Genomic DNA, 26,271 nt, shown 5'->3' on the forward strand with positions numbered 1-26,271 from the left:
AAGTATAAGCAAACTTAGCAGTTGGTTAAGGGCTGCATGCTGACATCAGCAACCCAGCAGAATTTGGATTCACACACAAGCTGAGTCTCAATTCGGCGGCTGCGTCCTTCGAAGGACCCAGCCTACTCAGCCTTAGGAGGACCCAGCCATCGGAGGATGCTCCGGAGGATCCTCAGCCGTTGGTAAATGGGACGGTCTAGCCTTTGGAGCACTTCCTGGTTGCGACACAACGTCATCACGTCTACCCCAAGCCCGGCGAAAACAGCACCAGCGCCGATAAACGACGCAAAAAAATGGATATTGAATTATTTTTTATGTATTTACTTGTTATTGGTGGAGGAGAGTCGGTTTAGCCGGCTTCGGCGGCAGTAAAACCGGCGACGAATTTTTCTCAGGCTGGAGGAGCGCAGTGGAGAGGTAACATTTACCTGCTATTATTTTCACCCACAGGGACCTGCTAATGATCATAATATACCAGTTATTAAACAAACGCTTGTCAGCAGATTGATGAATATGTTTAAATATAAAATGTTATATTTATTTGTAAGACTTGATATAGGCTTATGTTTGTAACTTTAGTAATTTGAATTGAATAGTTAAATGTGTACAAACCCTGTAAATAACTGACTTAAATCACTACTTTCACTATCACTAATGTTGTGTTGAGAAGCCAAACTAATATTGAGAAATAAATCATTATTTGTCTAAATTGTTATCCCCTTACTGCCTGGTTTTATTTGTAATTATATAACGAAAAAATAATACAGGAAATATAAATCTAAATATAAAAACGTAAAAAAAAAAGTTAAATAGGGGATCTAGATGAAGTAAAATAAGTAAAGGCCAGAATTGTTTGGTCACAAATTAGCAACACCAGGCGTTAAGGGGTTAACATTCACTAGAATTATATCAGCTAAAATGACATTGCTATCATCTAATCCTGTTGTTCTTAATCTTCATGTCTCTATCCAGACAAGGCCGATGTACCGCTGCATCAACTTAAATGCACAACATCTGCCTGGGAGCCGGTGACATCATGGCCCCAGACGATGAAGTGCAGGACGACAAGCCAGAGGATGAGGAGAGGGAGAACGTGTTGGAGGCAGTCAGTGGTGCTCCCTGGTGGGACCAGCTGTCTGCCGAGGTGTCTGCCCTGGAGGAGGGTCTACCCGACCACGATTACATTTAGATGGCAAGTATAATCACTTTTTAGCTTTTCTCATGTAAGGGTTATGAAAACAGTTGTAGTAAAGTCATTTTCTGCGTCGTCTTAAACATTTTTAGGAACATGGCAGCCGTCGATTGGGTCAGCCCTGCAAACCCTGATGGACGATGTGGTGAACAGTGGAGAGAGGCATCCCCCACCCCCCAGATGATGTCCCACTCGCAGTGATAAGACTCCAAGGTCATCTGTGTGGCATCCCATCCAGCCCAGCAGCACCACCAGGGACTCCTGCTCAGTCAAAATTGTGTGTATATATATATATATATATATATATATATATATATATATATATATATATAGTGTGTTCTTTAGTAATATTTATTTTATATCTTCTGTAAATAGTTAAAATGTTTTTGATAGTTTATTGTAAATACTTGTTTCCCTAAAAATAAATTGATGTTATCACTGAGAAGTTGTTCTAAGTTTACTTAAATTGTAAAGAAGTGATGAAACAGATGATGTAAAAGGTTAAAAGACTTTAAGAACACACAGACAACAATAACTTTTATAAACAATTTAATAATTTAATTTAACAATAACAGCAACACAGAACCTGAGGATAAACCATGGCCAGTTGGCAGCAGTTTGCTTCCCACTGACCCCCTGCCCTGTCCCTGGATCTTTGCATTCCTAAAGTAGAGGAAAACAATTTGTGTCAACAGATGCAATTTTCTGTAGTGTTTCTTTGAAGCTAGAAAAAAGGAGTGTTATATATATATATATATATATATATATATATATATATATATATATATATATATATATATATATGTGTGTGTGTGTGTGTGTGTGTGTGTGTGTGTGTGTGTGTGTGTGTGTGTGTGTGTGTATTTCATTACATTAGCCAAACCTGAACATACTTTGTATTTTTTTTCCAAGTTGTCCCACTTTTTTTGGCCTGTTGTGGCTCAACTTCACCCTCCAGACCCGTTTTTTGCAGGATTGTTCTAAACAAGAGAAACGAGAAGAGATAAACACACAAGGATCCCTACTATCACAACTATAAGATTAAAAAAAAAGTAACATCTGGGCATCATTTGATGTGATCAAACGATTATATTTGTACGTTGGTGTTTGAACAGGACTTCTTTGAACTTGTGTGACTTTTACATATAAATGCAACATGTATATGGAATTATGCCTCAACTCTTACCTCCATCCGACTGTGGCAGTATTTTTGGCCCCGGTAAAGAGGTGGTCATTTTGCCCACGGAGTTTATCAACTCCTCTGTATGCTCCCTGCTCCCTAGAACAAAATGACATGTAAAGCATATTTCTGTTATGTCAACAGGAAAAATGACTGTTCTGTATAATTATGCCAGTACTGTTCTTCAAGTGAATTATACTTTAAACCTTATTATACTGTACTGTAAATTAACTATACGTTATTGAGTATTCAAACAAAACGTTTGCAGTATTGACAGCCCAGCACAGCTGGACTGATGTTATTTCTTCAGCTGCATTAAGCTTTGACAGTTCTAATCACTTATAATAAACTGTATGAGAATAAATTGATCGGATTTGTGAGGGACATGGCTATCAGCACAGTTACAATAAGATGTAGGTTAAAATAAAAAATTGTGACATTTTTATTCAGTCTTTTAATGTTACTAAAAGTCTCGTATCAACAGATTAGCTCTAAGCTTTAGCTATAGCTGGTCCTACAAATTCCGGTGGCTTCGTTACCGTCATGTATTTTAATAATGTTCAGTTAAAAAAATAAAAACAAACTACTTACATAGCTGTACTCAGCACTACTGCCAGCGCTGCTGCTGCTTTCCATTAGTCTTGATGAAAATCCGCCTTCTTTCTTCTTCTTAAACTACTAAAAAAAAAAAGCGAGCAAAGCACCTTGGGAAATCTTATGGCAGGCAAGGCCAGTAAGGATGGTCGCGGTGCATCCTCAGAATTCGGGGAAAAGGAGGACGCATTTGAAGGCTGCATTTTAAGCGTCCTCAGAATTTTTGCCAAATGGGACAGCCTCCGCGCATCGTTGTGACGTCACCGGCCTTAAAATGCGTCCTTCGAAGGACGCAGCCGCCGAATTGAGACACAGCTACAGATTGACAAACTGCTAGTGTACCCAGTAAATGGTCCCTGGCCCAATATAGGAAACAGCCACCTGAAACTTGCTGTCAGGACTCCTGCAGTAAAAAAAAAAAAAAAAATCAGAAAGAATTACAAATTCCCTAGAAGAGACGGTATCCTTAATCACACTGACGAAATCGTGTTTTTTATTTTTATTTATTTTTAATTTAATTTTTTTTTCTGCACTGCCTTATGCACCAATCTGAGCAGACACTCGCCCCAGCAGCTGGACCTAGAGCTGTCACCATGTAACTCTCCCCATCTGACATCCTCCACTGTTGATCAGAATAGAAGTACAGAAAGAGACTGCATCTGGGCAGGGAAAATTAGCATCATTTTACTGTATTTTACTCTTGTTTGTGATGCTTAACTGGTTGAGTGCTAACAGGTCATTGAGCATTAATGCTACAAATTTGTTTTGGGTTGTAATTTTCTTAGCTGCAACAACTTTACATAGCGTTTAAACACTGATGGTGCGGCAACGCAAGCTGGCTCCATTTCATCTGTTTTCCAAGCCTCTCATCTCACTAAAGTGCATAAAACACGTCCGCAAAGTCCTTAAAAGCATTATAAATCATGCCTGTTACATCTGCTAAAAGCTAAAACCTCTGCTACAGCTTTTCTTTGTTAGCTGACGTGACATTATCGCGCCTGCCGTTTAGACAGCCGTCTCGTGAGAGTCATTAATTAAACATTCCTCTGTAACATGACTCCCTTCAAAACGCATCCACAGAGAGCTACTCAATACAATATTAACAAACAATTGTCCAAAGGGTTATTGATCTCATATTAGGCAAACTATCACTAAAACATTTCATCAAAACAATGTTCTGTTTTCCCTTTTGCTTTGCATTGTGAATAAGTTGTCTGAAGACAAATCAATTGATGCCTTTAATTAGTTTAAAGCTAAACGGACCTTTATCCAAGTTCCTCAAAATAATGAGGTTCTTAAACATACATACATAACCATCCTTGACTGTGATATCACTGCATCATTTTATTGGTTCCAGGTTTATTATCTTTTTCCTTTTTCATAGTTTATCAGTTTAGCTTATTCTTTTTTATTTTTACATACATTTAGCTGAAGCTTATTAGCTTAGTTAAAGAGTTTTTTGACTAAAATAACTGGAGGTTAAAGTGTTTTGTTACTAAAGCTTTGCAGTTTAAAACACATTTGTTTAGGATTGCCTTTGACTGTTCTACTGAAACATCATCAGTTCAACTTTGTAGTCCAACTGTTTTTAATATTTGCTTTTAGTTTCTATTTTCCCATTTCAATATTTTATTCCAACTTGCTTTTATTCTGTTTTATTTTCCTATATTTTAATCATGTAAAGCACTTTGCATTGCATTGTCTTTGTTCTGAAATGTGTTATACAAATAAATTTTCCTTGCCTTGCCTAGTTTGAAAAGAAGTTGTGTTTATTTTCCATATGTGTGCAATTATTTGCTATTTAAGAACACCAATGTGCAAATTTATTCAATTTCTTCGATAATACCACCCCTCATCAGACAGGTACTCATCAAACAATAGCTGACAGAAACTGGTGTCTTTTGGCTGTCATATTGGGGCAATGGTGGCACAGAGGTTAGGGAGTTTGTCCTGCAATTGGAAGGTTGCCAGTTCAATCCCCTGCTCTGACTGTCCCTGTTGTTGTGTCCTTTGACCACATTACATGCTGGCACTGGTGTATGGCAGCCTCGCCTCTGTCAGTCTACCCCAGGGCAGCTGTAGCTACTAACATAGCTCACCACCGTCAGGGTGTGAATGGGTGAATAACTGAACTGTGGTGTGAAGCGCTTTGGAGGTCATCAAGACTAGTTAAAGCGCTGCACAAGCCATTTACTATTTCCTAATGATCAGGTGGTGCCCCAATTCTGTAATTTTGATTAAAATTGACTAACTTTGTTAATAGTTTCCATTGGTGCTTTACTCTTTTGAACCTGCACAATGTTTTTAGGCAGAACTAAACATTGTTATTCTGCGTCCAACTACAGAAATTTGAACGGTGAAACCAAAACAAAGCAGAGTATGAGAACTCCCATCCATCACTAAAATCTACTATTTGGGAACATTAAAGTTTCTCACTCAGCTGCAGAAATAAAGTTAAACTGAACCAAATCTTTATGTTGGTGAGTTTCAACAGCAATAGCGTTAAGCGCTAACTCTACACAGAACTTCGGTACTAAACTAAAAGTATGTCAAGTTCAATGTAAACGTTGTTGTTGTGCTATTATTACGTACTGTTTAAGTTATTTAATGTTTAATAAATAACTCTCGTTCTGTTAGGTATTGTCCGGTGAATATCAGCCCAAACAGCTGATATTAGGACAATAGTTGAAGGGAATGATTCGAGCACTGGTGTTCCTTTAACAGCAAACTCTGCACACACATAAAATAAAGGAGTGACAACTTCTCTTAAAGTTCAAGAATGTATTAACAGAAATAAAATGAACATCCAGAGAACATCACTATATAATGCTGTTTATCTGAATTAACACTATATTTCAATCAACAAATCCCCTCTACTAGGCTAGAGAAACTAAAACTACTATGCAAAATGAAGATAAATAGAAGCTAAGCAACTATGTACACACGAAAGAAACCAAAAGACATAAATGGTTCAGTGAATCCTGGTTTATTGCAGATCTAAGTTAAAGAACCAATGTTAATCTTAAGGACGTGGAATGAGATCAAATTAGCTTGACTAATTTAGAACAACAATTTATGTGTTTCAACATTAAGTCAACCATTCTAAACTTTACCAGTTTATTTCTCTGCCAAATCTCTCCCGTTGTCTCTGGTTTGTAGAGACAACGGGCATCTGGTTGCAGTGATTCACTCACTCCAAGGTAAAGCTGGTTGACTCAGCAGGGAGCAGGCAGCTACCTCAGAAGTGGAAAACAGCCGCCGTTTGGGAAGCCAGGTCTGGCTGGTGAGTTGTACACATCTCCGGAGAGGGGGCTTGCTTGGCCTGTGAAGGGAGGTCACAGCATGGGCTCTCTGTAAGATGATGGCTTGGCTCCCACGTCAGCTTCTCCTGCACAACTTAGACAGACCACCACTGATTTTATTACGATGTTAGTTTCACAGAAAGCAGACTTTACTCAGCTTGGTCGACCGTGCATGAGGCTCAGAGGCTCACAAGCAACACCTCAGTCTGGTTTTTCCTCGTGGCTTGATTGCACAACACATTTACTAGACAAAAAATCAGGTAAAGTCCAAACCCACTTGCCTATAATGCATTCAAGCAAATACCATGGGATCGTTTATAGCAGCAGACATGAGACCTCACGGTGCACTCTGTGTCCAGAGGAGTCTATCCACTGGAATAAAACCAGCGCTGCTTTTATGGTGCACTTAAGTACAATTTATACTCTGGATTGTCTATAAATCTAAACGACTCCAAGAGGATTCAAACATTTTTACTGTCAAATGTCAGCAGCTGGAAGGATGGGTGGGTGGAAATGTTGTGATTTGCCAGAGTGGTGAAGGTTTGGATGACTGGGACATCAATCACTTGTCAATATCAGTCAGTGCTTGTTCTGATCCCGTACTTAGCAGTTTCCAGTTCGATCCCTGCAGACTGTCACTATGACCCTTAGTCCAAGGTTTATGCCCACTGCTCTCCTAAAGGATGGTTAAATGCAGAAGAATTTTTTTGGTGGAATGCACAATGACAGTGACTAAAAAACAAAGATTTGTTTTTCTTCTTAAGTGGTTCCATCTGTTTTTACCACTTCAGTCAATATATTACAATACAATCAATGCAAAGTAGGCTGTTGCTGAAAAAACTCCCTACACCCTGGTGTAAATAATTGAAACCAGACGATGAACATCAGACAAGTTCACAGTGAAAGCCAGAGGCTGTTTGTTGATTTGTCAGCTAGGTGACTGTGAGTGACTGACAGGAAAGTGGAGCTGAGTGACAGCAGCAGCTTCTGCAGTGAAAAGGTTCTGAGTGTGTGATTAGTCTCAGCTGTGCAGCTCTCTGGGTGCAAAAGCAGTCCTGACATCCTGATCAGCTCAAATGGTGGATGATCATGGATGACTTGGCACTGGAACGTTATTTTGACGATTCTATTGCAAATGTGAGTATAAACTATGACATCTGGACTTTAATGTGCTGGGTTTCTTCCCTTCTGTGCCAGTCCTGGACCTGAATTGAGAAGGAAACCTAACTGGTTTCACAAGTCAAACTTCCTTTTGTGATCTAGTGAACCATTAGCATAATGTTGTGATGTCATTTACCTTGTTGAAACTGTGGGGAAACCGCTGTCTTCAGGGAAAAACATCCTCCGCAGATGTTTAACATCTTAGCACTCTTTTACGTGCATGTTTTTTTTTTTTTTTTTTTTTTTTTCTCCCCCCAGTGTCCTGTCTAGCAATGTGGCAATAAGAATTGATGTCTTAATGCCAAATAGAGCTCGACAGATTTTGCTTTCACAAGTGGAGCAATCAGCTTTCACCCTGGTGCTCCGCTTGATTTGTGCATGTAAATAGCTTTATTGTGATTCCTGCAGGGAGAATTTCAAATTATGTGGACACTACAACGGGAAAGTAGGAGAGTAAAGGAAGAACAAGAAGAGGAAAAAAAGAGGTGAAAGAAAGAAAAGATAAAAGGGAAAGAATGATAAAACATCTTCTGTCTGCTCCGTCACCTGGAAAGAGAGATGCAAAAAGAACAGCACAACCAACCGACCTAGTGTAACAGATACATTAGGGTAACACCTTGATACCATTGCTAAATCATGTGTATTATTATTTAAGCTTACCTGAGAAAAGAAAGTGAAAAAAAAAATTACGGGCTTTCTGTATATAAGTGAACACTTAGAACCTGGGACCCAGCACCTGTGGGTGTTTTTGTGAGTGCACTTGTGTATGTGAAATTTATCCAGAAGGAAATTGCTGAATAGTGGTTGTGGAGAACCAAAGACCCGCCTTCCCCGAGCACCGAGGCAGGCGCCAGGGGACGTCAGGGGACCTATAACCCCGGACTCCCAAAGGGGCCCCCAAATGTTCTGTTGGGTACCGGCACATGAAGGGGTGATAGGAAATGAAAAAGCAGACAAGCTAGCTAAAAAGGCTTTAGTAAAGCAGAAAGTAGTTGAGATTACATTTGGGAAAGGGGAAGGGAAATCAATAATTAAAAAGAAAGAAACAGAAATGTGGCAAAAAATATGGGATGAAGATGAGAAAGGAAGAAGATTATATAGGATTCAAAAATCTGTAATAATTAAAAATTATGGAGAAAGAAGCAGAAGGGAAGAGATCATTTTTACTAGATTAAGAACTGGACACACATATCTGAATGAGTTTTTATATATATTAGGGAAGAGAAATGATGATATATGTGAGGGTTGTGGAGCAAAAGAAAATGTGGATCATGTTCTGATGAAATGCATTAAATATGCAACGGAAAGAGAGAGGATGAGGAAAGTAATTATGGAAAATGGGAGAGAATGGAGTATTAAAGGAATATTAGGGCGAGATGGAGATATAGAGGAAAATATGGTAATTAATAAAGCATTGTTTTTATTTTTACATAACACAAAATTAAAAAATAGAATATAGTAGGTTGAGCCACAGAGTTACACACTCATGTACAGTAGGTGGCGGTATGCACCTATAAGTTGTTTGCAATCCGCCAACAAAAGGAAAGAAGAAGAAGAAGAAGAAGGGGCCCCCAAATGTTTTAAAAGCACATGCAGAGGGGACCTTAAAGTTATCTTATTTTGCAGAGGCATCTCGCACTGAAAACATGAGAAATAAACCTTAGATTTAAGTACATTGGTTCAGTTAGGAGAAATGCTCACTTTAAGAGACAAAGTAATCGGAGGCAAGATTGCTGTCAATTGTGCCCTGTTACTCTTTATAATACAGAGTACAGAGAGATGAGTCTTTGGCCACTTCTCTACACATTCTTTGTATGTTGCTGGAAGTCTCCTCCTGTGCTCTCTTTAGCTCAGCCCACAGCTTTTCTACAGGATTTAGGTCTGCAACTGGGGGCCATGGAAGGTTGGAGTCTTTTATTATTTATTTGTTTGGGGGGGGGGGGGGTGTCTAGTGAACCATTTCTGCTTCGGATCTTTTCACATTGTAATACTGTCAGTTTAGTGGTATTGGAATCAGTTTTTTAAAAGGCTCATGATGCCATGCAGTCTAACAAGGTTCCTTGTGTTAAGGACTGTAATAAACAAATTTGCACTGAAATTTGATTTTACTTTAGTAATCCAATTAAAAAAGTGAAACTTTTACAGTCATCACAGTGATATGTCAAACCTTTCTCTTATTTTTTTATATTTGAGGCATATAGCTAATGAAACCCCCATTGGCATACTGTTCAAGCCAGACTTTTTCTTTCCACTCAACTTTCCATTAATAATCTTTCATACAGCATGTGGAGAGCTGGCTTCCTCTGCAAACAGTTGTTGCTTATGAGGGTCTCAGTGATGGTCTGCTAGACAACTTCCAATCAGTCGTTTTCCACATGATTGTGTAGGTCAAAGCAGGAGATTTTTATTTTATTTCTGATGCAATTAAATCATATGAAATGCTTTTTTTTTATCATTAAACTGTTTTTTTTTTTTTTTTTTTAGTACATCCCTAACTGTAACTTGTCTTTTGTGCTATATTTTTCTGCAGGAGTCCAGTTATATTGGGGAAGAAGAACTTGGTCTCCAGAGCCCCCAAAAACAGCCCCATGCTTCAAGCTCTAAAGCACAGAATTCCTCACAACTATCTAATGGAACAAGTGGCAAGCTGGGTGATGATCTGGACCTCAGCTTCCTGCCTGATGACCTCAACAATCAAAGCTCCAGCAGTACAGGTGGTACAGATGTAGGATTTTCTTTGCATCTTTTTTCTGAAAACCTGTCTTCTGCTGATTTCAAAACATACAATAACATAACATTTAAAAACATTTGGAAATTAAATGCATATATAAAACAGATGATATAAAGCTCTAAACTTGGACTAAAGGTCAGACTGAAGAGATGCTGCTAAAAGCATCTAAACTCTGAGCAGTCGTCAGGTCTTCAGAGAGGTTGTATCACAGCTGAGGTACGCGTAAACACACACTTTGGTCTTTCCTTAATGGTAAAGTTGCCGGTTTTTCCGATGGTTTCCCCAAGTCCCTTTTTGAATAATTGTCCATGCGCAAGACCATCTTACCTGCTCTTCTGCTCCTCAGGGGAATCGCATGGAAAAATCTCCCAAATCCACTCTGGTCTTTTTGTTTCTACTGAGGCCTTCCTCTTCTTGTCATAAACTTGAACGCAGTTTGCTTCTTGTGACTCTCACCCATGTTCAAAGTATATGGTGTGAGCAGCGGAGCTAAAATGAACGGCTAACACTGAAGATAACTGCTAAGCTAACCGGATACGTACACTCTAGAAGTGTGCATGCGCAGCCAGCCAGCAAGCAGAAACTAACAAGGAACGAGCGCACACACTGGTGTTGCATGATCGTGTCTGAATGATTGGCATGTGGGACAACCAATAGATAAGGTGATGCTACCGGAACGTGATTGGACAGAGGTGGGTGAGGGCAGGACAAAAACTCTGACAAATCCCTGCTCTTCAGTGGGAAGGGCAATGATTGGTCAGAGTTTTTACAGGCCTGCAGCTCTCACCGAGATCAAAAATGTTAACCTCCTTTTTCTGAATACATAATGTATTGATTACTTTCAGGGTGGAAGGACCTTTTCACCCAGTATAACAAAAGGTGTTTCTGAACAGGATTACCAACCATTAGCCTCGTGAGACCATCCTGATCTCGCGAGATTTCAAGGTTTCACTCGCAGATCAGTCTGGCTACTCTCCGTTAAAGAAAATTTGGAGCCGTTCACCAAACGAACGTCCAATCAGCGTTGGCTTTGAGGCGGGTTGAGGTGTGACGCAACCAGAAGCGCGACAGTTCAGTCTAAAGAACATGGCGGCTTCAGCCGATGAAACTAGCGTTAGCGTGGCTATCGAGCAAGTTTTATCGGCATTACAGAGTATTTCTCTGCTGAGCTAACGAGCCTTTACCTGCAGCAGCAAGAGTAGCTTGGCTTGTGGTTGTGCATGTTGACGAGTACGTCATATGCTTCGTTGATCTGATTGGTTATTTTGGCCCGTCTATCACCAACATAGGCCAATCAGCTAACCAGTATTTTCGCCCCTTCCCAAAATTACTTCAACGGAAGGTTTCCAGATGGATATGCGAAGCAAATCTATCTGGCGGCGTCAGGTTAACCAACCATAGCTTTAAGGTACAAACAAAAGAATGTTTGTAGAAGACCTGAGTGGTGTGGAGGGGCTGAGCAATAGAATACAGTCTAAGTATGGTGGCCATGGATAACTAAAAGCTTTAAATATAAGTAAGAGGACCTTCCAATCAGACAGGTAACCAGTGCAGAGACTTTAACCAGAGCTTATTTTCTGGTCCGCGGCATAGTAGCAGATGAATTCTGAAGCAGCTGGAATCGAGCAAAAGTTCTACATGAAGACCTGAGAGCAGAACCTAACAATAACCTAGCCTACAAGTTATAAAAGCATGACAATACTTCATAGCAATGTTCTTCAGATTATATAATGTTTTTGTATATTTTTAATGTGTTTTGTGAAACTTAAATTTAAATCATAAAATGCCACTGAGGTTTTGAAATGATCTGAAAGATTTATCATCAGTGTTTGTCTTTGAGGGGCTGCTCCAATTACTAAAACTTCAGTTTTGTGTTGATTTGCCAAAAGGAAATTCTCTGTTATCCATGACTGAATACCAACAACGCTGTAAAAAGCTTATTTGGTCTGGGGTCATCAGGAAACAAGGCAATACTGACCTGTGTGCTATCAGTGTAGCCATCATCATCAGTGCCATGTCTCCTAATGATGGTGGTGGAAAAAATTCTACTTTTTCATGATATCCTGATTACATGACCAGCACCTGTGTCTCTACTTAACACACCTGAGTCAAATAAGGTCATTAGCAGGACTCTGAAGCGCTTGATTGCATATTGAGGAGGTAATAAACTCATTTGATTCAGGTCTGTTGGACCAGAAACGCATCTAAAAGTTCTAGGACACCAGACCTCGAGGGTTGGAATTGCACGTTTCTGCAACAACAACAAAAATCGTGACACTGTCGCCACCTTGTGGTCAAATAAATGGGGAGCCAAGTTGTTAAACGTAGGATACTTTTAACTTATCATTTAACTTATGAAATTATCCGGTTTAATTTTCTACAAAAAGATTTTTAAGAGTTTGTGGGATTCCATTCCTGATGAGGTGGGACTTGGGAATCCCTGAACTGCCCATAAAATGATCAGATTTTCATAAGTTTGATATGAATATCTGGTTCTGCAACGTTGGAAACCTATTGGCAAACACAATATTTTCCACATTCTTTGCAGATTTAGACCAAAAGATGCATCCGGATAAACCGAAAATGTTTCTTACAAAGATCAAAAAGAGTGGGCCCAAACCTGAGCCTTGTGGAATACCGTTTAGGTCATTATATTCTGATGAACAGTATTTTTGACAAATAATTTTACATTATTGAGATGATTTGAGCCACTTAAGAGCAGTTCTACAAAGTCCCATCGTATGTATTAATATGGTTTAGTCCACATGATTAAGAACTGCACTAATCTGTGAATGTTTAAAATCTTTAGGAGTTCAGTTTCTGTGCTATGATTAGGTCTAAAACTAGATGGGTTCTTTTCTAGAATGAATCTAAATGAGTTGTTTAAGAACAAGCTTTCCTAAAAGTTTTTGAGAAATAATGGGGTATGTGAGGTTTCATGGCAATTAGCCAGGCTTACAGCTACTGTGAAATATTGTCTCTACAGCCCATATGTAGAACTATACGCTGCACGTTTTAATCATTATGTACATGGAGACGTCCCAGTGTGAGGAACGATACACATCTAACATGGTTCTGGCTCTGTGTGAGAAATCATCCACCCAGCTGTTGTTAGGATACCAACACAAACCAATGTATGTCTTCCTGCCAATATCTTGAGATTTGAACCACACAGCCCTGTCTTAGAAACTTCCAGAGTTTATCAGCTGCTTTACAACAGAAAATGATACTTGGATTGGTTTAAACCAAATGGCGGGTATGTACTGTATACCTCCTGAAAGACCTGCTCTGGCACTTTGTGATCTGATTTTTCTCTGCTCTAATTAAACAGTTGTTTAGATGTGACCTGTGACCAAAACAACTGCAAAAAGACTGTAACGTGAAGCTAAAGAAAGTCTTGGTGGATGTTTTAGGTCTACAGAGTGGGATGCACTCTCTGTGTGACTATTTAAACTTCTGTATGGAAAACACCATCTACAGCAGAACAGTGGGATGTTTACCCAATAAAACAACCTTGGATTACCAGTGACCTGATGGAGAATTCAAAAACAAAGTAAGGATTGGAGACAGCAGGGAAGAGTACAGGAAGAAGCTGCAGAGCAAGCTCCAACAGAACAATGTCCTGATTGGATTAGCTTCTTCGCCCAGCAGGTGAAGAAGGCCACATACCGACTCTTCTTGCTCAGGAAACTGAAACGGACTGGCCTTTCCACTGAGCTGTTTAAAAAGCTTCTAAGGAGCTACAATAGAAAGTATTGCATGCCTCAGCATAATTATGTGGTATGGGAGCTGCCCAGTGGTGGTGAGGAAAGCACAGGGGAATGTGGGATGCCGTCAGCAAGATCTCAACATAGTTTATGCAGCACAAGTTACATGAAATGGGCTACATAGTTGCAGCCCAGTTGTACATTTGTTGAAATGTTGAAGCTAATATTGTAAATGCTGTCGGTGTCAGTTACAGTGCTAGTTCCAGTGCAGATGCTTCCTGCTGCTGACCAACTTTATAAAGCAGATTTCATTTTCCAACAGGACTTGGCACCTGCACCCAGTGCCAAAGCTACCAGTACCTGCTTTAAGGACCATGGTATCCTTGTTTTTAATTGGCCCCCAAACTCACCTCACCTTAACCCAATACAAAATCAATGGGGTATTGTGAAGAGGAAGATGCAATACGCCAGATCTAACAATGCAAAACAGCTGAAGGCCACTATCAGAGCCACCTGGGCTCTCATAACACCTGAGCAGACTGATTGACTCCATGCCACGCTGCATTGCTGCAGTAACCCAGGAAAAAGGAGCTCTGTCTAAGTATTGTAATAGTAATATCATCTTTATTGTCATTGAAACATACATTGAAATGAAATTTGTTCTCTGCTTTTAACCCATCACCCCTTGGGGAGCTGTGGGCTGCCATGTGTGGCGCCCGGGGAGCAATCTGGGGTTAAGGGTCTTGCCCAGGGACCCAGAGTGCAGGCGCTGGGGATCAAACCGGGTACTTGCATCCTTCTTTGAGTGCAAGCACGCTGCTCTAACCACTTGGCCAACACTCCCCATACACCGAGACATAGCTTGGTAGGCAATTTGAGGGTTAAGTGCCTTGCCCAGGGGCACATTGACATGTGGCAAGGGGAGGCTGGAATCAAACCCACAACCTTCTGATTGCCAGACGACTACTCAACCCATCAAGCAACAGTCGCCCATTGATTGCTGTACATGCTCATACTTTTTAGTTGGCCAACATTTCTGGAAATCCTTTTTTTGTGTTGGTCTTGAGCAACATTCTAATTTTCTGAGCTACTGAATTTGGGGTTTTCATTAGTTTTCAGTTATAATCATGAAAATCAAAAGAAATGTGTGTAATGAATTAATGTACATTCATTACATTCAATTCCTTTTGCACCTGCAGTGTTCAGGGTCTAAGATTCCAAAAAATCCAATATCAGTCTCTTTGCGAACAATATGAATTACTGTGTTATAATTAATCACACAACGCTCCCTCAATGATGCACTCATGCTCAAAGTAAATATTGTGCACTGTGCAGTAATCTTAAGACTTTATTTACAGAACTGTGCAATCAGACATAACCCGAGATATTAGAGTGTGCAAATGGTTCTAACCAGCAGTGTTTGACAGACCACAAACTTCATAGGAGAGGGCATTAGGCCATACAGATTTTGGAAAGATGCTGGTTTTGAGTTTATTTTTTTTATTTAATGTTTCTGAAGCTCTGCATAGACAGGCGACCTGTCCACAGTGTACCCTGCCTCTCGCCCATTCACAGCTGGATGGAAGTGGGTCAAACAGTCCATTGCCCGGGTGGGTGGGATCAGAGGAGATGCTTTTGGCCATATGCTGGACTCGTGCTGCATAAACCATGTCCAGATCATGAGAGCCTGTGATGCTTTAAACACTGACAAGCAGTATCTACTTTGTGTAGTGCTTATGAAATTTGCATTAATGTAGCAAGAAATGCTGCTTTTCTCTTTAGAGCAGACGAAATGCGCCCCAACGCTCAAGCGTCAAAAATAGGAGCGTACAGTTTGCGTAGGACCAATGACGTCAGACCAATTGAACCAATAGTGTTCCTACCAAAGTTAATATCAAACTTACGTCCTTGATTATAATCATCAAAATTAAAAGATAAACACTTGAAATATATCAGTGTAATATACAGGTTTCACTTTTTTATGAAATTACGGAAAAAATTCTACTTTTTCATGATATCCTGATTACATGACCAGCACCTGTGTCTCTACTTAACACACCTGAGTCAAATAAGGTCATTAGCAGGACTCTAAAGCGCTTGATTGCATATTGAGGAGGTAATAAACTCATTTGATTCAGGTATGTTGGACCAGAAACGCATCTAAAAGTTCTAGGACACCAGACCTCGAGGGTTGGAATTGCACGTTTCTGCAACAACAACAAAAATCGTGACACTGTCGCCACCTTGTGGTCAAATAAATGGGGAGCCAAGTTGTTAAACGTAGGATACTTTGTCATTTAACTTATGAAATTATCCGGTTTAATTTTCTACAAAAAGATTTTTAAGAGTTTGTGGGATTTCATTCCTGATGAGGTGGAACTTGGGAATCCCTGAACTGCCCATAAAATGATCAGATTTTCATAAGTTTCATGACTATCTGGTTCTGCAATGTTGGAAACCTATTGGCAAACACAATATTTTCCACATTCTTTGCAGATTTAGACCAAAAGATGCATCCGGATAAACCGAAAATGTTTCTTTTCTGAAACGTTTTTGGAAAAAGATCTTTGGTCTGTTTTACGTTTTATGGTAGAAGATAACTTTTTATCATGCGACACCTTTATCAGAAAATACACATTAAAATTTACTGCAACTCCTGCTGTCATTTTACTGATTAAAGGCATATTCAAAGCTTTTTAAAAAGGCCCATCTTTGACGAATCCCTAGAACTTTTTTATAGCCAGAAATTGAATAATAAATTCATAAGAAATATTCTGACCCAAATAATCCTGCCATCAACCCTGAAAAAAGCATTTGCTTAAAGAGTACATCTTTAAATAAAGTCATACCCAAATATTTATTTTCTACTCAAAAAGTAAATTAACACAGGAATTGGTGTTAAATTTATTTTGCAAAAGTCATTCCAAGAGTACATTTCATTCCTGATTTTTTTTTTTTTCTTTTTTTTCTTTTTTTATTTACTTTTTGAGTCCAACTCTCTTGAATCGTGGGCCTGGGTCGGAAGGAAAACACAATATGAATAAATATTTTATTTAAAGCAGCACGGTTTAGGTTTTGACCCTTGTATCAGCTTAATTTGAGACATTAAATTATTTCAGGTCAATATACAGTACTTGGCATGAGAGAAAAAAACATCTTAGTCTGACCCATGTTTGTGCAGCACCCAACTGTCCTGTGTGATACATAGGCTTTTCCTGGTGCGTAGGTGTTCAGGAAGCCCAGATTGTTTTCACAGCAGCCTTCGGGTCATTTACGTTTATGTTGGGTCTGGTTTCTCTCATCTTCTTCTTGACAATACTCTGTAGATGCTCCAAGGCTCGGGTCAGGCCAGTTTGCTGGCAAAGAAGCACTGTTACCACCATGGTGATTGAACCAGGTTTTGGTATCTCTGTGGCCAGGTACTACTCTTTGGGGGAGGGGGGGCTTGTGGTTAGAGCATTGGGCTTGTGACCTGAAAGTTTTGGGTTCAACTCCCACAGACTGCCAGAGTAGCAGTCTGTGGGACTGCCACCCTACTCTGGGGGGGCGGGGGGGGCGGTCCCACCCCCCAATGCAATGCTCTAACCTTGTCGTTAGAGCATTGCGTTTGTGACCTGGAAGTTTTGGGTTCAACTCCCACAGACTGCTATTCTGGGTACCTGAGCAAGACCCTTAACCCCAGATTGCTCCCCAGGTGCCGCACAGTTGCAGCCCACTGCTCCCCAAGGGGATTGGTTAAGATGCAGAGAACAAATTTCATTGGAATGTATGTTGCTATGACAATAATTATTATTATTACTGCTACTACCAACCCCTGCTGGAAAATGAAATTGCCATCTTTGAATGAGCTAGCCAGTTGTTTCTCTTACTAAAGTTTTTTTATATTTTTTTTTTTTGTTTTCCAGCTGCAGCAGCCACGAATCAGAACGCAGCACCTGACGCTTTGGATGACAGTGGCATATGTCTGGATAACAGCTTGCCAGATTCAGGTGCAACGGAACTTCGGCAGGGTACAGTCGATTTGGGGCAGGAGAGCAGAGCTTCCCCATTCTGTCCGATGACCCCAATGACCCCCATGACTCCAATGACCCCTGTGACAGAGAAATCAGGAATCATCCCGCAGTTGCAGTAAGTTTAGAAATGCTGCTGGAAAAAAAAATGTCTCTTTGATGCTAATAATTGAAGTTCACATTTTCAGGCATTTTTGACCCAGGAAGGAATCTCTCATGTTGGTGCAGCAGGGACACATGGGAAATGAAAGATAAGGAAAGGGGAAAAGAGGTTAAAGTTGGGAACACATCAGCAGATGCACGCATGAAGGAGATACTCCTGGAATCCTTGACTGTTGTATTTCATATTGTGTAATATTAACTAAAGCAGGACGGGTCATCTAAAATCGCAAGGTTTTCCTAAAAAAAAAAATTAGAATATTAAGGAGCAAATTGCATCAGTTTTCTAACACCTCAGTCATCCAACATCAGTGTCTGACCTCACAAATGCTGCTATGGGAAAATGGTCAAGTATTCCCATGAATATGAAGCTGTTCAAAGGGGAGATGGTCTCTATGACTGCAGAACATTTAATGTAGTCTGTCCAGGTGCTGCATAGATATCATACTCATATTTTTTAAGCCGTCAGTTTTCTCTGTTTTCTATGTGGAGCTGTTAAAATGGCTTACTGCTCTCATGAATCAGCCATTTTTGTTTCATGAGCAATTTCTGTAGGTAAAGCAGAAGGATGCTGAAGCTACAAGTGGATACGCGGATGGCTCCATCTGAAAACTTTTAATTATAGCTCCTAGCTCCTCTTTCTTGACCTTTAATGGGGTCAACAGTAAGAACACTATCGTGGGGAGGAAAGGAGCTTCAGACTGCTGTGCCAATTTCGGACAGTTTTTAACTCTTATACAGGTCCTAGTCATATAATTAGAATATTATGAAAAAGTTTGTTTTTCAGTAATTCAGTTCAAAAAGTGAATCTTGTATCTTCCATCAATTCATTACACACAAACTGATATTTTTCAAGTATTTGTTTCTTTTCTTTTGATGATTATAAACAATTATTCAAAACCTCAAATTCAGTATCAATGAAGGTCTTTGGAGATGGCCAAAGACCTCTTATCCACATGGATGACCATCAAGTCATTTAATATGTGAAAAAGTGCTACTTACAAGTGCACACTCTCTTCTCTCGGGACAGTTTTAATTTCTGTGAGGTGGGCTGTGCTGATGCATCACCCAAAGGATCATGGGATACCTTGCAGCTCCTTGGCTCAATCCGAATACCCTTAATAATAGCTCCTAGTTCCTGTTCCTTGAACTCTTGACGTGAGAAGGAAAGGAGGTTTGGACTGCTGTGCTGTATTCGGACAGCCTTTAACTCTGACGCCATTATGTGACAAAAACCCATATGGATGATTCTAGTCATATCCGGGCCGACAGCCTTCTGAAAATTAACTACAGTGTGTGCGCTCTTTTCTCTTCAGACATTTTCGTTGATTTCCATGAGGGGGGTATTCTAATATGTCATGTCATGCAATAGATTGTGGGATACCTTAAGGGTTGCGCCTGTAAGGGACGTTGCAGGCTTCTTAGGCAAAACTAGCTCCGGGAAGGAGCATTCAGGCTAATTTTCCTACCTCCTTCCTTACTGACTGCTCTATTCGGACACCACTTATCATGGTGGCCGCTGATGCACTTCTGCTTTGGCTACAGAGCCCCTAAATACATTTTGGGATGCAGCCATTGTGTGCTCGTTACACTGTCCCATAGACATAGAGCATTCGAGTGGAATGCTCTATGTCCTGGAGGGGGTGGGGTGTGAAGTGCTTTCTTTAGATTTAAAGGGACAGCACCAAAACAAGTTGCTCTCTGATGTACCTCAGAACGAGGATAAAAAGGGGGAACGTGGGGGTAAATTAAAGATGAATTCAGACCAATGCATAGCAGTTAATTTTCTATAGACCACAACTGAAGGATTTAATGTAAAAAAAAAAAAGAACTAAAAGCATGGTATATTCCCTTTTTAAAGCTACGAAGGGAAGAACATCCTGTTAAGCACTACAGATTAAGAATGGGATTCAATTCATGTTCTTGTACTGTATGGGTAAAGACAGACGAGTCATCTCCCTAGTGTGAACTTGTGTAGCATTTTTCTAGTCATCGTGAACGCCCAGAGTGCTTCAGATGAGCCACATTCACCCAGTCACACTAATGAAAATCATTCAAAATGCATTGACATTTTTTGGTTTCTTTAAAGACAAAATGTTGGATGGTTCAAGTAAGATTTATACCTTTTTGAATTATTTTCTCTTTGCAAGGCACTGTGTTGAATCTTTGTTCTTTGAACAGAAATATAGTCTCCACAATAAATCTGGGCTGTCCCCTGGATCTAAAGTTCATTGCCCTGCAAGCTAGAAATGCAGAGTACAATCCAAAGGTACACAATTCTGATATTCAACTATTCCCTTTTTCGTTTTCAGCTGCTGTGTACTCATGTAGTTTTTTTTCACCCACCTTATCAGCGCTTTGCAGCTGTAATCATGAGGATCCGTGAGCCTCGAACAACAGCGCTGATCTTCAGCTCAGGGAAAATGGTCTGCACAGGAGCTAAGAGGTCAGTTGGTCTGTTCATCTGGATTAGCCTGGACTCACTGGTGATGACATTTTAGCTTATGACTGGATCTAAGTCATTTAACTTTTTCATGTTTCATTTTGATTGTACATTGCAAGAGAATTTGAAGAGGTTCTTAAAAATATGTAATGAATTATTAAAACTGTAAATGTTGCATTCAAGGTTTTCAAGACATCAGAAGCCCTTTGGTGTACTACATTTTTAATTGGCTGAAAACATGTAAAAGCATTTGGACTCCCAACAACATGTAGAAGAAATGGAAAATGTGCAGCAATGAGAAGTTGGATAAACATGCAAATAATAAAATGATGCTGGATAGTTAACAGTGGGAGCTGAAGCCACAGACAGTAGATTTCTTCTGTTACTGTTTACAGGTTTCATGATGGATATGGTTAGAATATTATGGTTTTCTTTAATTTAGAAGAAATTTGTTTCACGAATGATTGGGGTGTAGGTGTTTGAATTTTGGATTTTCTCCACACATGGTGTGAATATAAAAAAGTTCTTCTTCCCTTCTGTCCAATTTCCCTTCCTTATGTTCAATTTCTCTTCCTTTTTTGCATCAATATTTTTATCAGGTGTAAGAGTGCATTAAAACAGCAATCAGTACTACTTGTACAGCATAACTCACAACACAACTAAGATAAAGATGAAAGAATATTAGCACGGAAGAAGTACTGTGTATCCTGATGAATAAGGCCTACAGTCCACCTCCTATAGCATTTGTATGTATAAAAGGGCTGTTTTAGGCCTTGGTCTGTTCTAACTTTGTATTTGGGTGCCGGCAGTGAGGAGCAGTCCCGCCTAGCAGCACGGAAATACGCCCGAGTGGTGCAGAAACTCGGCTTCCCTGCTCGCTTTCTCGACTTTAAGATTCAGAATATGGTGGCCAGCTGTGACGTCTGCTTCCCCATCAGGCTGGAAGGACTGGTTCTCACTCACCAACAGTTCAGCAGGTACAAAAAGCAGCTTTCTGTCTCAAACACCAGCCTTTAACATTTTTAGCCATACAAAACTGACCCGCTGATTTCGCTGTATCGATCTAATCAGCAGACTGGTTGCTATTAAAGACAAGCAGATGAAGCTGAAATTGTCTCCTTGCATGTTCAGCTGTTTTAGTCCAGTGTTCTGGGTCATCAAGCACTTTGAGGTAAAGGTTCAGTTGTTGAGGACCTCAAAGTGAGTCCAGAAAGAAGCTGGACTGTCTTTTCTTTAGGTGCGCACTACAGTACATCTACACACATGGTGAAGAAGTGTTTGGGACTTCAGCCTTGTGACAAGAATAACGGTGAGGAAGTCAATAAAAAAAAGACAGTCCAGTCCTGAAACTGTAGCTCTGAAACTAAAATCCTGCCATGCAGTTTAATCAGCAAAAGCAGGCTGTAGCTTGGTTCAACCACTGATAAGAAATCATGTCTTCACAGAACCACAGTCTGAGTCTGCGCGTTTTGCCCATTCTGCTGGAAACCCTGCACTGTGGCTGATTTAAAATTATTCTGCAAGCCCAGTGGGTCAAAATTCCTCCAGTGATGATTAAAACTCACTGCAAGTTATCAAAAAGACTTGCCAACAACCAGGAGGCCATAACCTTCACATGGGGCAAGAATGGATTGGTCACTTTTTCTCTTAATAAAAGGATTTGAAAATGGCTGTATTTGCCTGCGTTATCTTTGCTGTGTGACCCCCCCCCCCCCCCCCCCCCCCCCCCCACCCCGAAAAGTAAAACAGAAGAAATTTGTAAAGGAACTAATGCAGAGAAATGCTTTACCACACACCAAATAAACTTATTTCCAAGACCACGTCATTGATGAAACCTAAATCCTGGAAAATACTGGTGAGAGGACCCAGGACACTGAATAAGACAGTCAATGATTGGTCTTTGTTAAATATTAGAGGACTCGGTGCCATCCTATTGGCCAAAGGAGGACAGATAGGATGACCAACAGTGGTGCATGTAACAGTGTTTTTATTAAAAACAGAATTTTGTCCTTGCTGAATAAATGAATTGTTGCATTTTCCTAAAATTATGTTGTCCTCCCGATTTGCTCATTAGCTAACCTGAAAGCGTGTCGCTGTTGATCTTCCATTGGTCTTACTCTAATAGACTGTTTTGGCCTGTTCTCGGCCTCCCCTGGTTCTTTTATCTGATAATGTAGTGTGTGCATTATAGACTTCTGTAGTAATAAAGACTCTTCAAACCGTAACTATATTTTACCATATTTACTCTAAAAGGCAGAGGAATTTTTACAGACAGAAACTATGTTCTCATAACGCCATGCAGACGGTCCCTGAGAACTTTGTTAGTCACCTTTTTTTTTTGGTATTTAAGGTTAGTCACCTTAAATAGCAATCATGTGTCCACCCCTTCAGGGCGTTCCCAGTATGATATGAGCATTGCGTTTATCCCGTTTGTAGAGAAGATCGGTAATGTAGTACCCATCTCACCAATAAGTCATTCTGTCCAGTCTGAATATGTCAGACACTTTGTCTTCAGAGTCAGTTTATATGTAATTTCCATGACAACCAACTTTGCAGTTCAGTCTTTGTAATCTCATGATCTCTTACACTGTGGTTGTTCTCTTCACAGCTATGAGCCGGAGTTATTCCCAGGACTCATCTACCGGATGGTGAAACCCCGTATCGTCCTGCTCATCTTTGTATCTGGGAAGGTGGTTCTGACAGGTAATGAAATCCTGATAAATGAATGTCCTGAGACATGATCAGAAACGTTGCTTTGTGGATGAATCAGTTCAAAGAACATGTTCATAGGTGGAGCCAAGCTCATTTTAACCTAAAAATGGCCTGATTATTACCCCTGACGAGAGCTGGGGGACTATTTTTACTATCTTGTGGGGACCCAGTATTGCTAACCCATTCTTCTCCCCTCACTTTAAACTGCATTATAATGCCTTTGTGTTTGCTTTAAATGTAACAATGTGAACTGAAGCCTCAAGCCATAACCATCAAAACTAATAGATTAAGCTGAGGTGTTTTGCACGCCAGTTTTATTGATTCTGGATATGAGATGCAGCCGAGATGAGCTGAGGTAGCTCCAGCTTAATGCTTAACTGCACAGGCTAGAAGCTGAAATAGCCGCACAGATGTCTTACATTTCCAAGAGTCTGTCTGCTCCTGAATCAAAATCAGTGTTTTATTAAAGCGCAAATACCCTGCTGTGTTTTTTAAACCTGATCATGGTTGCCAAAATTATGACTCTGGGATTTATTTAGATTTTTATGGCTGTAGAGTTGTTTAAGTGCTTCTACCCTTCTTTCCAAGACAGTAACTGGCAGATGGTGAAGGCTGGAGTTAAGTATTACTTTTGTTTTGGACTGCTCAATAATAGTTTAAAGGACAAAACAAAATCTCAAGCTAAATCCCATCTTTGTTGATGAGATGGTAACAGGAGGGATTAAAATTGGTCACAATTACAAACGTCTCAGATACAATTTCAGTTATTTTGCTTCCTGAAAATCAAAAACAATGACATATTTGACTTACGGTATTAAAGTATAGCATAGCTGTATGGGCATAGGAAACATGAGAATAAAGCTGACATATTTGATATGTTGGTGACTAATGCATGAATTTAAAATACATTTTAAAACCCAACTTTAGACAAAATGTGACAAAAGAATAACAAACAGTTCATGTTCACTTTAGAATGGTTAACTGGTGAATTTGAACCTGGCAGAGCTGAAATTTCAAACTAGATCTTAAGGATGAACTGCCTGACAACACAAATGAGCAATAATGATTATTCTGTCTTCCTTCTAAATATTTTTGATCACAATCAACATGTTCTGGAATTTCCATCAGCAGGACTGTGAAGTCCTGAGAGACTTTTCATGTACCAACAACCTGTCTTTATTTGGATCTGACTTTGCCATTAGAACCGTTCTATTTATTTCTATTTTCATCTTGTTGGCTTTCAGGAGCTAAGGACCGTGCAGAGATCTACGAAGCATTTGAGAACATTTATCCCATCCTGAAAGGCTTCCGAAAGCAGTGACGGCACTTTTTTGTTCTTGTGTAAATAGGATGGATGTATTTAAAGGTGTGTGTGTGTGTGTGTGTGTGTGTGTGTGTGTGTGTGTGTGTGTGTGTGTGTGTGTGTGTGTGTGTGTGTGTGTGTGTGTATGTTGATTTCAGTGTCGCACCATCATTTCACTTCACCAGAAGGAAATTTGTTTTAGAGTTAGCTGATCTTTCCTGAAGGAGAATAAATAATTTTCTAAGTCTCAGCTTAAGTCGTTTGTTCATGCCTGCAGTTGGAAAAATACTACTAGTAGTAGTTGAGTTTGATTTCAGCTTCCCCTGCCATCTGTCAAAGGGTCCTTGGGTCTTGTTTTAGTCGATGGCTACATTGAGTGCAGCTGCTTATTTGTATATTGAAGTATGTTTGCACCCGTGTGTGAATGGATGGGTGATTGTTGTAAAAAGCATCCTGGTAAGGCCACAGGAGAGCCATTACTGTTCAGTCTATTTACCATGAAACAGTGGTTCTCATTTTTGTAATATCAGATCACTGCAATAAAGAACGTAACGCCATACCGACATGTTTTTTTTTTTTAATACTGCAGTACAAAAGGATGTTTGTGAGTTTGCTGCAATACAAACCAAGAAAAGGACATTCTCTATCAGCTGGCTCTGCATGATTGGTTGAAGGGTGCAGTCCATACTGACTGGATATGTCCAAGTTTCAAAGTGGAAAGGTTAACAGCAAGACACCTTGACTTTGATTCCTTGTGTGTTGGCAACCAATGTTAACAGAACTGCAATTGCAGGAATAATCCCATTTTACTACTGGTGCTTAAAACCCATTTGTTAAAGTTAAATACTTTATCAGCTTATCTTTGCAGGAATCAATCTGCAATACAGTCCATTGACCATACAAATAAACCTCTTTACTCCAACGTCCACTAATTTACCTGAAGTTTCACCCAGAGTCGCCTGCCACAGCAACACCTCCAGGATGTTGATAAAATATAGCCATTGTAAAAAGTAAAAGCTGGACCCTCTACAGTTTGCTTACCGGACAAACGGGTCGGCAGATTGACTGCTCCAATTTGGGTATATACTTCATCGTGGACCACCCAGGGACATATGCCAGGATCCTGTTTGGAGCCTTCACCTCGACCATCAACCCACACACCCTCCACCATAAACTCACCCATCTCAGTGCCAGCCTTCACCTGACAGTGGATCACCAGCTTACTGACGGACGCCAGCGTCAGGTGCAGCTCTGGAGCATTGAAAGTGGAATCCGACGGGGATGTGGCTCCCCACTGTTGTTTACTTTGGTTACAGAGGTCAAATTAAGTAAGAATAGTAGCCTAGCTGTTTTATTATTCTGTTTTATTTTCCTATATTTTAATCATGTAAAGCACTTTGCATTGTCTCTGTACTGAATTGTGCTATATAAATACATTTGCCTTGCCTTGCCTAGCTGGATTTGACATTTAGAAAGCAGATAATTAGTTAATTAGCTGATGATGACTTTTAAATCAATGGGTAAAATATTGCAAACCAATACAGACAGTTTCTCTAGATTAATTTATCCAGCTTTCTCCTTACCTTTATCAAACAAAACTACTGTCAATAGTTAAAATTTTAACTTTATTTACTTTATTAAACAGGATATAAGTAGGTCATATGAGGATGGAGGACGCATTCCATAGAACTTCTTTGAACACCAGTTTACTCCACACATCACAGCAAAAATAACAGCTCTATATTGATCCATAGTATGGAGGACTGACTCTGCTCAC

General features: G+C 39.9%; 1 protein-coding gene and 1 long non-coding RNA gene across 2 annotated transcripts; one reads left to right on the top strand and one right to left on the bottom strand.

Moving 5' to 3' along the window:
* Positions 1–1,724: 1,724 nt before the first annotated feature.
* Positions 1,725–3,205, bottom strand: LOC118566969. The gene is made up of 4 exons (XR_004933403.1): positions 2,964–3,205; positions 2,379–2,471; positions 2,086–2,172; positions 1,725–1,855 (listed from the first exon to the last, which is right to left on the bottom strand). It is a non-coding gene; the product is annotated as an uncharacterized LOC118566969 (long non-coding RNA).
* A 4,059-nt stretch (positions 3,206–7,264) lies between these two features.
* Positions 7,265–25,048, top strand: tbpl2 (TATA box binding protein like 2). The gene is made up of 8 exons (XM_021311462.2): positions 7,265–7,405; positions 9,960–10,143; positions 17,773–17,995; positions 20,218–20,305; positions 20,391–20,482; positions 21,289–21,456; positions 23,088–23,182; positions 24,436–25,048. The coding sequence occupies exons 1-8, from the start codon at positions 7,352–7,354 to the stop codon at positions 24,510–24,512; spliced, it is 981 nt and encodes a 326-aa protein (XP_021167137.2). The 5' UTR covers positions 7,265–7,351; the 3' UTR covers positions 24,513–25,048.
* The last annotated feature ends 1,223 nt before the right edge of the window (positions 25,049–26,271 follow it).

This window comes from Fundulus heteroclitus, chromosome 19 (genome assembly GCF_011125445.2).
Source record: "Fundulus heteroclitus isolate FHET01 chromosome 19, MU-UCD_Fhet_4.1, whole genome shotgun sequence".
NCBI lineage: Eukaryota > Metazoa > Chordata > Actinopteri > Cyprinodontiformes > Fundulidae > Fundulus > Fundulus heteroclitus.

Coding starts and splice junctions, on each gene's coding strand:
- tbpl2 (XM_021311462.2), top strand. CDS start 7,352: ATGATCATGGATGACTTGGCACTGGAACGTTATTTTGACGATTCTATT. Junction 20,306..20,390: donor ATGCAGAGTACAATCCAAAG/GTACACAATTCT, acceptor CCACCTTATCAG/CGCTTTGCAGCTGTAATCAT. Junction 23,183..24,435: donor TGGGAAGGTGGTTCTGACAG/GTAATGAAATCC, acceptor GTTGGCTTTCAG/GAGCTAAGGACCGTGCAGAG.